At 35.7% G+C, this 11,711-nt stretch overlaps 1 protein-coding gene across 5 annotated transcripts in view; it reads right to left on the minus strand.

Moving 5' to 3' along the window:
- Gria2 (glutamate ionotropic receptor AMPA type subunit 2) overlaps positions 1-11,711 on the minus strand; it is a 114,239-nt gene that overhangs the window by 10,126 nt on the left and 92,402 nt on the right. For all 5 annotated transcript variants that reach the window (XM_021159170.2, XM_029475050.1, XM_021159172.2 and 2 more), the window contains exon 12: positions 9,530-9,728. In XM_021159170.2, the coding sequence (XP_021014829.1) occupies positions 9,530-9,728 (199 nt within the window). The remainder of the gene's footprint in view (positions 1-9,529; positions 9,729-11,711) is intronic.

The following is an 11,711-nucleotide window of genomic DNA, read 5'->3' on the forward strand; positions in this document are numbered from 1 at the left end:
AGGTATTTCCAAAGTAATCTCCAGCTAGAGAATTTTGCTTCCCTACTGCCTCATTACTCATGAGCAAGGAGTCAAAAGCGACTCCAAAGGGCTCTGATGCCAAATCACTTGCAAGGTTTGACTAGTAAGACTTACTCTCTCCAAAGATCACATAAACCAAGAAGATACAAGAAAATGTGGGTTGGTGNTAGAGCACAAGTCTGTCTCTCTAAGANAGTCAGTCTTGTAGAAAACAGTCCATACCACGTGAAGGTCTCTCCTTGGAATTACACTTGTTTAAGATAAGAGATCCTTCCTTGCTTCTTATCTCAGAGGCTCTACTGAAACATCCTGCTCCCAACCCCCAAAAGCATCACAACTCTTTCAAAAGTTCATAATCTCCATCAACTGACTGCAAAGATAATGAAATGGATTAAATCTCCATAAGGAATTCAAATCAGTGATTAAAAAACAACAACAATGAATTACAAGAAAATGGAGAAAATCGCCTAAATAAATTAAGGAGAACAAAGCAGGATATGCATACAAAATTCAACTCCTGGTGATTTGGGAGGATAAACCTAAATCTAGGAAGCAAATAATTTTAAATCACATAGATGTATTTCCATTACTGATAATATCCCTTCCCGAGATCAGAGTTGGAAGCATTCTCTGGCCAGCCAGGCTTCCTCTCTGGTATGACATACAGCTCCAAGAATGCTCCCCCAGGAACCCAATTCTCAGCCTAATGATCATTATAGCATCCTGTAAAGAGCAGATTCCTTTAGAAGATGCAAATTCATTGACTGTTTGGAGACATGGTGTGGAAAACCAATTTTTGCCTGTTGTTGGAAAACAAATTATTTACCATTTCTTCTTTCTGTCTTTTTTTTTTTTTTTTTTTTTTTAAGCTTCTACTACAACTTCACTGTAGTTGATTTTAGGTAAATTGATAGTCTCAACTCCAAATTTTTTCTAACATGACTTCCCACAAAAATATGATGTTTAAACATTTGTAACAAAATGTAAGCTGACTAAAAGGGATTAAAAATAAAATTATACATATATTTTATCAATTTATCCACTGAATTTGTCAATTATTCCAAATTGAAAGAAATATCTGAGGTACATTAAAGTATTAAATAAAGGGCTGGACAGATGGCTCAGCAGTTAAGAGCACTGGCTTCATTTGCAGAGGTTTCGAGTTCAATACCCAACAACCACATGGTGGCTCACAACCATCTGTAATAGGATCTGATGCCCTCTTCTGTCATGCAGGCATACATGCAAATAGCACTCATATACATAAATATATAAAAATAACACCTTTTTATAAAGGTGTTAGATAAAATATTTTCTAATTGTGGATTGTCTTTGTGAAAGTTCATGTGTTAGCAATAAAAAAATTCCATTTTCCTACTATATTGGAGAGTACTTTCCAAAATTTGAATTTGTTATTGCCAAGGTTTAAAGGTATTAAAATGCCATGTGGGAAATGGATATATTGACACAATATCTGCACTGAACAACTTAGGTGCTGTCTTCATTGTCTCCAGTCAGCAAATGTCTGTGTGCCTACACTCTGCGCCTACACTGTCTGTGCGCCTACACTGTGAGCCTACACTGTCTGTGTGCCTACACTGTCTGTGCACCTACATTGTCTGTGTGCCTACACAGACAACGTTGCTTTGAAACTGTATCTGTCTTTAGGGATAAAGTTTTAAAGACACCGATCTAAGCTAAGCCTTCCAGACAAAATGACCAAGGACTTCATTTTTCGTCATTGCCTTCAACATAAATTATTTAGCATAATTCCACTCTCCCTTTTGTCATCTCAAGAATAAATTTCTAGTAAAGGGAAGTATTTGGAGCTGAGTGTGGTGATTCACGTTGATTGGGGAGCATCTGTCCCCAAAAGGCAGTAGATGGTGGGAAAGTTCAAGGCCAGACTGGGAAGGACTGTTCCAGAAAAGCAAAATTAAACAATCAAAAATTCATTTGGATTAAAATTGTATAGGATAGTGACTTCACACCTCAATTTTCAAGGAAAGACAATTTCACATATTTTATATTTATTTTTATAATATGCTAGCCACTTTTAAATATGAGATTAAAATCTTTTCATAGTCAATGTATTTCATTTTGGGAAACAAATATTTGTGTCTGCCTACTATTTTGTTTTAACTTCATTTTATGATATTGCTTAATTCCTTCTGTTTCCATTTATTTTCAAAGTTTGTATTGAAAATGAGCAGCCATATTTACAAGACAAAATGCTTTGGGAGAATACTTGATAAGATTCAGAACAAAACTATTCAGAAATATGTATGATAACTTATTTCTATCTTATGTCTTCCTTCAAATGTCAAAACTCTAATTGAAAAGTTTCCTAGATTTTAGCAACAGTGTTTTGATTTCATTTTTATTTTATTCTGATAAATAATATCAAGGCACAATTTGTTTTCTCCCTGCCATATCATTATGGCAACTAGTGTGGGAGGAAAAAAACTGTAAAAAACAGACAGAAGTAATTATTTTATTTAAACAAGGTAATAAAATGCATCGAAATCCAAATGAAACATGGAAATTGGGAATGTTAAGCGTTTTAAAATGGGAGTGTTCTCAAAGATTTTCAGCATTGTAACCTTTGCTGTAAGATTGTCTTCAGCATTTGCTGGTGTGAAAACCAATGCTTATTGTGTATGGTCTGTAAGCAAAAGCTTCCTGTCTTCTGATTACAGAGCATTCATTGTGACAGGAGGTGGTTTCTAAATTACCCAGCTGGACAGTCAGAGGCCAGTGACATTTGTGGAGAATAGCTATGGGACAAAAATAACCCACTTGTCCTGAAAAGGTCTACTAGCTTACCCAATAATCATAATTTAATAATAAAATATAGCCTTTTTCTCAGCATTTGGTCCACTGATGTCACACGAGTCAGGATAGCCTCCTGTCTCTGTCTTTAGTCTTATCTTCCCATGAAATATGAGGAATTTCTACTGCATGGTTGCTAAGCCTGGCATTTACTTTTAAAGAAACCAATGTCAAAGCCTGCTAAAACTTTAACTTCTTTTGCCATGTTCTATTCCATTCAAGCTGAACAAGAACAGCAGGGCAGGTTTGTCTCAGGCTGACTATGTCCTAAAACCCCACAGATGAATCAAACACCTCCTCAGTTGTTCTGTGGAATGGTGAGAAAATTAAAATATCAGAGAAAGGAAGGCTGCCAACCAGGAGGAAATGACTTCACCTTGTTCTGGGTCATCTAGACAAGGTGGTAGCATGCAGGAGCTGGCAGATGAACAGATTGCCCTGCTGTACCCAATCCACATAACATGAAGGAATGGGAATCTGTAATAGATATGACAAACCATGCATAAATACCTTCACCATGTGCACTGTGCTACTCATTGCTATGTATTCACATTCAGCATTTATTTCATGCCTACAGTTTTAGAAGCTATTTACATATTTAAGCCTGTGTGAAGGACTATAAAGAATCTCTTCTTGTATGAGTAACATCCTACACATACAGAAATATATATGACTGCACTCAATTTCTCAAACCTCTGAAAGTCGTACGTACATGTGGCTGATATTCCCAATCTACAGATACATATTTATGCCTGCACACATGCACTGATGATCTTGATACCTAGAACAGAAATATCTGGCAGTGTTGAAAATAATAAAATAGAAGGAGGATTTACAAACTAGTGAAATCTTTATTCTACATGTCTAAAGTATCAGAAAATTATGCTGCATCATTGCTCCATGCAAATAGCAAATCTAAAAATTGTGGTGCTACTGAAAAAGCACGTACTATTTTGTAAGTAAGTGTGTAATGACTAGAACACTTTTATTTGTCATCGCATTTACCTATTTTATTGCAGATAAGGAATGGAAACTAGGACCTTGCATGTGCCAGGAACATGAGCTCTGCTTCTACTTCATAGTTACATCCCTAGGGAGTGACCCTGTTGTGTAATTTTATTTCAAATCTAAGTCTCCCTAAGTTTCCTGGGCTGGTTTTTAAATCATTCTGCAACCCAGGTAGACCTCAAACTGGTGACTCTCTCATTCTCATTCTCAAATAGCTGTCATTAAAGGCACCTACTTCCCAAGCTCAGACAATAATTATGTAAATATAGGTAGGTGTCATTAAAGCCATAAACATAGTAACAAAACATTTTGTTCGGATTTAGGAATAATCTCAGTTATTGTAAATCTCTGGTAACCATGATTATTGAAGTGTGAAATGCACACGCTCATGACACACACTGAGAGACACACAAACAAATACTCTCATATACAGAATCAGGAAAGTTTCAAACTAATTCTTTCATTCCCCAGGACAGCCAGGGCTATACAGAGAAACCCTGTCTCGAAAAACCAAAAAAAAAAAAAAAAAAAAAAAAATTCTTTCATTCTAATGAAGAACAATTGCATCGATCCTCCGCATCTGTAATTTCTACTGTTTGTAAACTAAAACATGTCTATGATATTGAGTAACAACTCTGTAGTCTGATGAACTAAGATCAGAGTAATTCTGCCATTTACAAATGAGAATAATTAGTCTACTTACTTGAGAGATAGGGAAACTTTACTTAGACCATGTTTTTCCCCTGAGACTAATAGCACTAACACATACCACTTGGTCAGAGAGTGAATAGTGTGTCTTGCCCACTCACAAGTGATAACTTGAGGAAATGGCTTGATTACAGTGAGAAGGACTCGAGGCATGTGGCATGCGGGAAAGAACTCTTGTTCCCCTTCTGCAAGTCAATCATTATCCTTTGTGGACTAACAGACCTGTGGCAGGCTCATAGAGAAAGCCTGCTCTAGATTCTAACTTGCTGTGGGAATATGACAAACATAGGTTCTGCAAAAAACTCATAAAACTATGATCTGCCCTATTTTAATGAGGGGAAATTATCAAAATTTGAAACTCTAAAAATAGTAGTTTATATTTGAAATCCCATTTCTCTCCTAATTATAGGTATGTTACAACGGCACTCTAATTAAGTATGATTAGCAAATCCATAGCAGGTCACGACAGCATACTGGGATCCATAGAGAGAAGACTTGTCAGCACCTAGAGAACAGTTCCCGGTCCACACCTCCCAGTTTTTACTAGATCAGACTCCACTTTCTCTTTCTTGAAACATCAACTGAATATTGATGTTAATATATTGATGAATGAGTAGAATACAGAGTTTAAATTAGAAAATTTAGGGCTTAGGTCACACTTCTAAATCTACTATGAACACACTGGCCTCAATAAAGTAATATTAACATAACTTGACTTCATATTTAATTATTTATCTGAACTCTAAAAGTACTTAAGGCTTTGACTGAAACAGCTAACATCACAAAAGTTAAAAAGAAATCATTATAAATTAAAAATTCAATATTAGTTACTTTTACAGAAACAGTTATTTTATAAAACTTATAATAAAAATTAGGTGCACCTGTAAAAGATCCAAATTGCTATTTAGAAATGGATATTCATTTTAAATTGTAATGTTTCTTTCATTTCTTTATCTACTATTTAAGATTTGGACTGTGACCTTACTTCTCAAATTATTTATCCCAAACCTGGATTTAAAGCATTCTGTCATAGAAACAGACAATTGCCTTAGTTACTCATAGTAGTTCTAGCAGAATTAATAAAATTCCAAGATTAAAGAACAAAAATACGTAAAGCTAGCCACACAATGAAATCATGTCATATTAGAAAATGTTATTGTTGTTCTTCCTATGGGGCTGCAAACCCCTTCAGCTCCTTTCTCTAACTCCTCCATTGAGAACCCCATGCTCAGTCCCATGGTTGGCTGTGAGTGTCTGCCTCTGTATTTGTCAAACTCTGGCAGAGCCTCTCAGGAGACAGCTATGTCAGGCTGCTATCAGCATGCACTTCTTGGCATCCAAAATAGTGTCTGGGTTTGGTGACTGTATATGGGATGGATCCCCAGGTGGGGCAGTCTCTGGATGGCCTTTCAAGTACACATGGAGGGACCCATAACTCCAGCCGCATATGTAAGCAGAGGGTAACTTTGTCAGGAAACAATGGGAGGAGAGGCCCTTGGTCCCGAGAAGGTTCCATGCCCCAGTGTAGGGGAATTCGAGGGCGGGGAGGCAGGAGTGAGTGTATGGGTAGGGCAATACCCTCATAGAAGCAGGGGGATGGGAGATGAGATAGTGGGTTCCTAGGGGTGAAATCAGGAAAGGGGATAACATTTGAAATGTAAATAAAGAAAATATTCAATAGAAATAAATAAAATGAATAAAATTTTCTGTGATTAATACTAAAAGAAAAAGAAAAGGAAATGTTATATTAGAGCAATAATCCAAAGAAGGGCAATTATCCTTCTCCCACAGGTAATTAGATCTTTCACTAGGAGTTTGGTCAGGTAGTAAATAAAGCAGGTGTCCAGAGAAGAAAGCACACCAGCGCATCTTCAGTCTGAAAGCCCACTTCCTCTGTTCCTTCTTCCTGGTTGGCTGGCCACCATGACAATCAAATGTGGTTAGCTTTCAGCCTGCCTTGAATGTTCCAGTCACGAAAACTCAAATTCCCCATAGGTAAAGGACAGTTGAAGAAGAGCATAAGCTCAGTGTGTGTGGTGATTATGAATCTCACGAAGAGAAGCACACATTTCCTTTGCAAATTCCTTCTTTCTCAGAAATGTAAAATTTCAACTATGTTCAGCTAACAGACTGAGGATTAATGGGAATTGTTGACAAAAAATTGTTTTGTCTTTAAAGGGTCTAAATTAACTATGTTTTGATCTATCTATTTTACATGACACTCAGTTGATTGGAGTTTTTAGTTTAAATGTAACCCATGACAGAATTTCTTTACATTGAAGCATGCAAGAAGGAATGATGCACTATGGCTCCAGATGGAAAGTTACAGCATCCTGGGGAAAAAAAAAACCACTGGGATAAACAAGGAAGGAAGTCATTTATCGTTTTACATCAGGTGACCGCATTATCAAATAGAAACAGAAGTGGCAAGTGTGTCAAAAATCACTCTTAGACTAGCAGGCCTTTGTTTAATCTAATTTGGAGAGTTGTGCCTTAAAGAACAATAAACTTCAAGTCACAAACATGTCATGTTATTTCAATGAAAACATTAGTGTGTTTATATTGTGGTGGTCTGTGTTTTTAATCTAAACTCCCATTTACTGACAGGAACAAAATAAGGAGAATATTCAAGCACACCGTTTCTTTCTCTGGCTAAGAGCTGATTGCAATGCTGCATGCATTCCAATCCAGCCGGGTTGTTTCTAATTCCTTCCAGAGCTGCAATATGATAGACACTATGAGGACCTGTTCACATTTCAACCAAAACTGATGCTGTAACTTCATAGAGTTAAACATGTATCTGATCAAGAATAGAATCTAGACACTGGGAAACAAAGACATGGCTGTACAAGACAAAACCATAAAGACTCCTTTTTAGCTCTCAGGATACATCAAACTCACTGGCCACTGATTTAATAGTACATAGAAATCAAACAATAACTATGAGCCACATGTATTCATCAGATATATGTTACTGTAACAGGATATATTAGAATATCAATATTATTTTTAAAGCTGATTTGGTCAGAGTTTTGGAAACTAAAAATCCAAGAATGAGCATCAGCACCATGCATGTCTACAGTGAGGGCCTCCTTAGATGTGTCACAGCATGGTGATAAAGAAAGGCCAGAAATGGCCATATGCAGAAGGGACAAAATCTATAAGAGACTTCATTTTATAACACCCTATAATCATGAGAACCAACCAAAGTCCCACAATAACAACCTTAATTCTCTCCCAAAGTAGCTCCAATAGCGACCCCATCACTTTGTACTAAACTCCATTTTTAAGAAGTCCCACCACCTTCTCCGAACCTCACACCAGGAACCAAGATTCTATCGTATGAATTTCTGAAGGACAACTGAAGCCACTTCATAAACACAGTCCTGAATTATCAGACAGAAATCCTATAAGGTTGAAAAAATAATATGCAAAAAAAATATCTTTGGGAAATTTCATCAGGAGAACACAGCAGTTTGCGCAAGTGACTGGTTGTTTCTTCATTACAGTAGGAAGCATAAACTAGGACATCAAATCTTGGGCAAAATGCACAGTTATGGTATAACCAAGTTCTACATAGCATGGATGCACTGAAGCATAAGAGTAGCAATACTCCTTGGCCAGGGTGACCTTGTTTTCTCATCTGTATAATGGGCAATTTGAGCCAGATGGCCATGGTACTCAAATTCTTGCTGCTTATACCTGCATTTCTGATTGACTGAGTGAAGACATGCTGAAATACAAAGTTGCAACCACAGTTACCCAAAAGTGACAACTGCAGGTCTCAGCAGATGCAGATTCTATTGGAAGAGTATCTAGAAACAAGTATGATTATTGTATACCAATGTCTATAGCACCAATAAAGGATTATGTAGTAAGACCCTGTGCTACTCAAACATTTTCCTTACATCAAAGCATACCTGCGTTTTCCAAATAAGTAAAACAAACCCTACTGAGTAAGAGTAACTATAGTTCTAACAACTGTACTTTTAACTAGTAAGTATGCTGTCTTCTGATGCAGTCTATTAAAACTACTGTTATATAAAGCTAGGTTCCCAAGCACATTTCTTCCCATCCCAACATGGCCCCAATTCAAGATAATCGGCAAGAGATAACACAGGAAATGCAGGAGGAGAGTGTAGAAATCACAATCTACTGCTCTGACATTTAACATGTTGAAGGTCCTAGAGGCTGATTGGCCAACATCTCACACACTGATATACATTCAAAGTATTTGGTAACTATCAGATTATCTTTTGTCATATTTTTGGGTTACTTAATATATTAGCTATGTGAAAAATATTAGTAGAATGAGCTATTCTGAAAACACAATGCAAACATGAAAGAAACTTATTCTATCATCAAATGTTTTATAATGGATTGAAAGAAAAAGTTAACCTACACTTAATACACACATTGTAATTGTATTGCCTATTTTAAATGTTACAAAGTTGAGGACTTTTCCTTTGAAGAATTTCCTCAAAAATTCCTACCTGCTTCTTAATTTTGAAATAGCACACTGGATGCAAGCACATGTCTCTTTGTGCCAAAATCATGCATGGTAGTTAAGCATGGTTATCATAACTGTGCTTATAGAACATGAAAGAAGTATGTAGTACTCTTTCTTTAGAAAACAGTAATAACTTATACTGTATTTTGTTTCAATTTTGATCCCATAGAATGTTTATCACTTTTGATAAAATTCAGACTGTATAGCATCATTATGCATTTTCCTCTGAGAAATTAAGAATAAGAATACATGGAAGCATGGTTATAGTTGGAGATCAGAAGGCATGGAAGGTCTAAGATAGAGACAGAACCAGAGCAGAAACAGTGACAGAGACAGCTGGTCCTTCTCACACGTCAGCTTTCATGGACCATGGGAAGAATGGGGGTGGGAATAATTTATGGGGGCTAAATTTAGAAAACAACACAGAAACTAAAAATAAGAATCACTTACCCTGAAAAACTCTTTAGTGGAGCCAGAGTCTAAAGTTCCATAAGCAATTTCTGTTTGCTTAGACAAATCCTCAGCACTTTCGATGGGCGACACCATCCTCTCTACAGTCAGGAAGGCAGCTAAGTTAGCCGTGTAGGAGGAGATGATGATCAGGGTAAAGAACCACCACACACCTCCAACAATGCGCCCAGAGAGAGATCTGATAACAAGTATGAAATGGATTCGTAAAGTGCAATGAATGATCTAATATAAAAGAAGTTTACATTCATATGCAAATAGCCACTTATAGAAGAGTTTACCTTATAGCTTGCAATATATCTTTTCATTAGTGAAACTAGAAATTACTAATCATTTTTGGGCAAGGTATACAGAATAATGAGGTTGAGATCTATGGATGTACCCAAAGACTTAAACTCCATTCTTGGGAGTCTCTCATAATGGACCCAAATAGTTGATGGTGTAAAATTCCACAAGAAAGAAACTTCAATGTAGAAACATACAACTAATTGATCTAATATGCAAAATACTTTGTCTACTCCCATGATAAATATGCACAAACAAGAGAACCTAAGAACATTAGTTAAGTTCAAACAAAACAAATATTAAGAAATGATTTTATCATAAATGTAGCTTTAAACATGAAAGAAACTGTCTCTTTAACACAGTCCACCCCAATCCCACAAAGAGACCCATTTCCATTAGGTTTTTTGGGCGTGCAAACACATGGGTATTCGATGCAGTACAGGAAAGAAATGGACAAATGAAATGATACTAAAATAAAACATAATTCTTAATGAGTATAAATCAAATGCTTTAATGGTGTGTACTGCTCTGACCCTGTTCCTTTGTGTTTCCTGCTTAAGAGAAAAAGAAAACTCAAAGAAAACAGATTAGATGTTTTAAAGTTTAAAAAGGTATAAATTCACTAATGTGAACTATAATAAGACAGCAGCATTTATATGACTATATATATACATATATATATATATATATATATATATATATATTGTGTTTTTAAAAGCTTAATGGATTTCCAATAGTTTACTTTAAATATTGAAGGAGATTAAATATAACTACATATGTAACAGCAGGCATCCACCATGTTATTTAAATGATTTTATGGGATTCTGTATATATTTGAGAAATTCAAAGTAGTATTTCTAAAATACTAAAACATAAAAATTGGGCAATTTATGGGCATAATTAAACTTATTGGCAATTAGCATTAAGAAGTTCATCCTTTGATACATTAGACACAGGATGAAATTGTGGGTTTTGGTAGAATAAGCCACTCACTCAATACAAAAGGAAACGTCTGTTCCCCAAACTTCAATATCTTGAACATCTGTTGCTTAAAACAAAAAACTGAAGGGATATAAGTGAGCCTCCATAACAAAGTCACAATAAAATGAAAATATTTAAATATTAGGATTGGAAAGCTTAAATATTTTTCACGTGAGATCAGAATCAAGTATTTTACAAACTTTGCTTCTAGAAAACCCTGATATTGACACAGACACCCTCCAGGTGTATCCTATCTACCCATGCAGCACCATAATTTCAGGACACATCTTAGTGCCCTGCACTAAGAGGCCAGACTTGGAGCCCAGTTGCATGGGTCCTTCAACATTAATGTTGAATATTGTTTAATGAATCTGACACTGTACCAATGCCCTACATGATTAAGAATCATGATTATATGTTATTCTATTTAGCCAGGAAGTAAACACTAGTAGATATCTGTTTTTTTAATCCAGTGCTTAAAAATTTTGAGATTAAATATTTCAATATTACTTTAATTGCATTAAGTCTGAAATATAGAAAACAGTTTTAGAATTTATCATTTATTTTTAACTGTTTTAAAAGCAACAATTAATTTTTCTGGGGGTTCTAGTGAAGTTTTATTAAAATTAGGTTGATGAAAGTTGCCATAATCAAAATCAAAAGTTATACTTTAGATCATATATGGTGAAGAATATAAATGTAAAAGGACTGTCATTTCTTCTTAATATGCATAAAATAATGATGTTTAAGGGGCCTAGGATGTATATTGTGAATATAACAAGGCAAGGTGAAGAAAATTACTATGGTATATTGCTTTCCTAATTTCTATTTCAAAACATATCTTACTATGAAGAGACCTGAAACTTTCCTCCTCCTCCTCCTCCTCCTCCTCCTCCTC

This window comes from Mus caroli, chromosome 3 (genome assembly GCF_900094665.2).
Source record: "Mus caroli chromosome 3, CAROLI_EIJ_v1.1, whole genome shotgun sequence".
Lineage (NCBI taxonomy): Eukaryota > Metazoa > Chordata > Mammalia > Rodentia > Muridae > Mus > Mus caroli.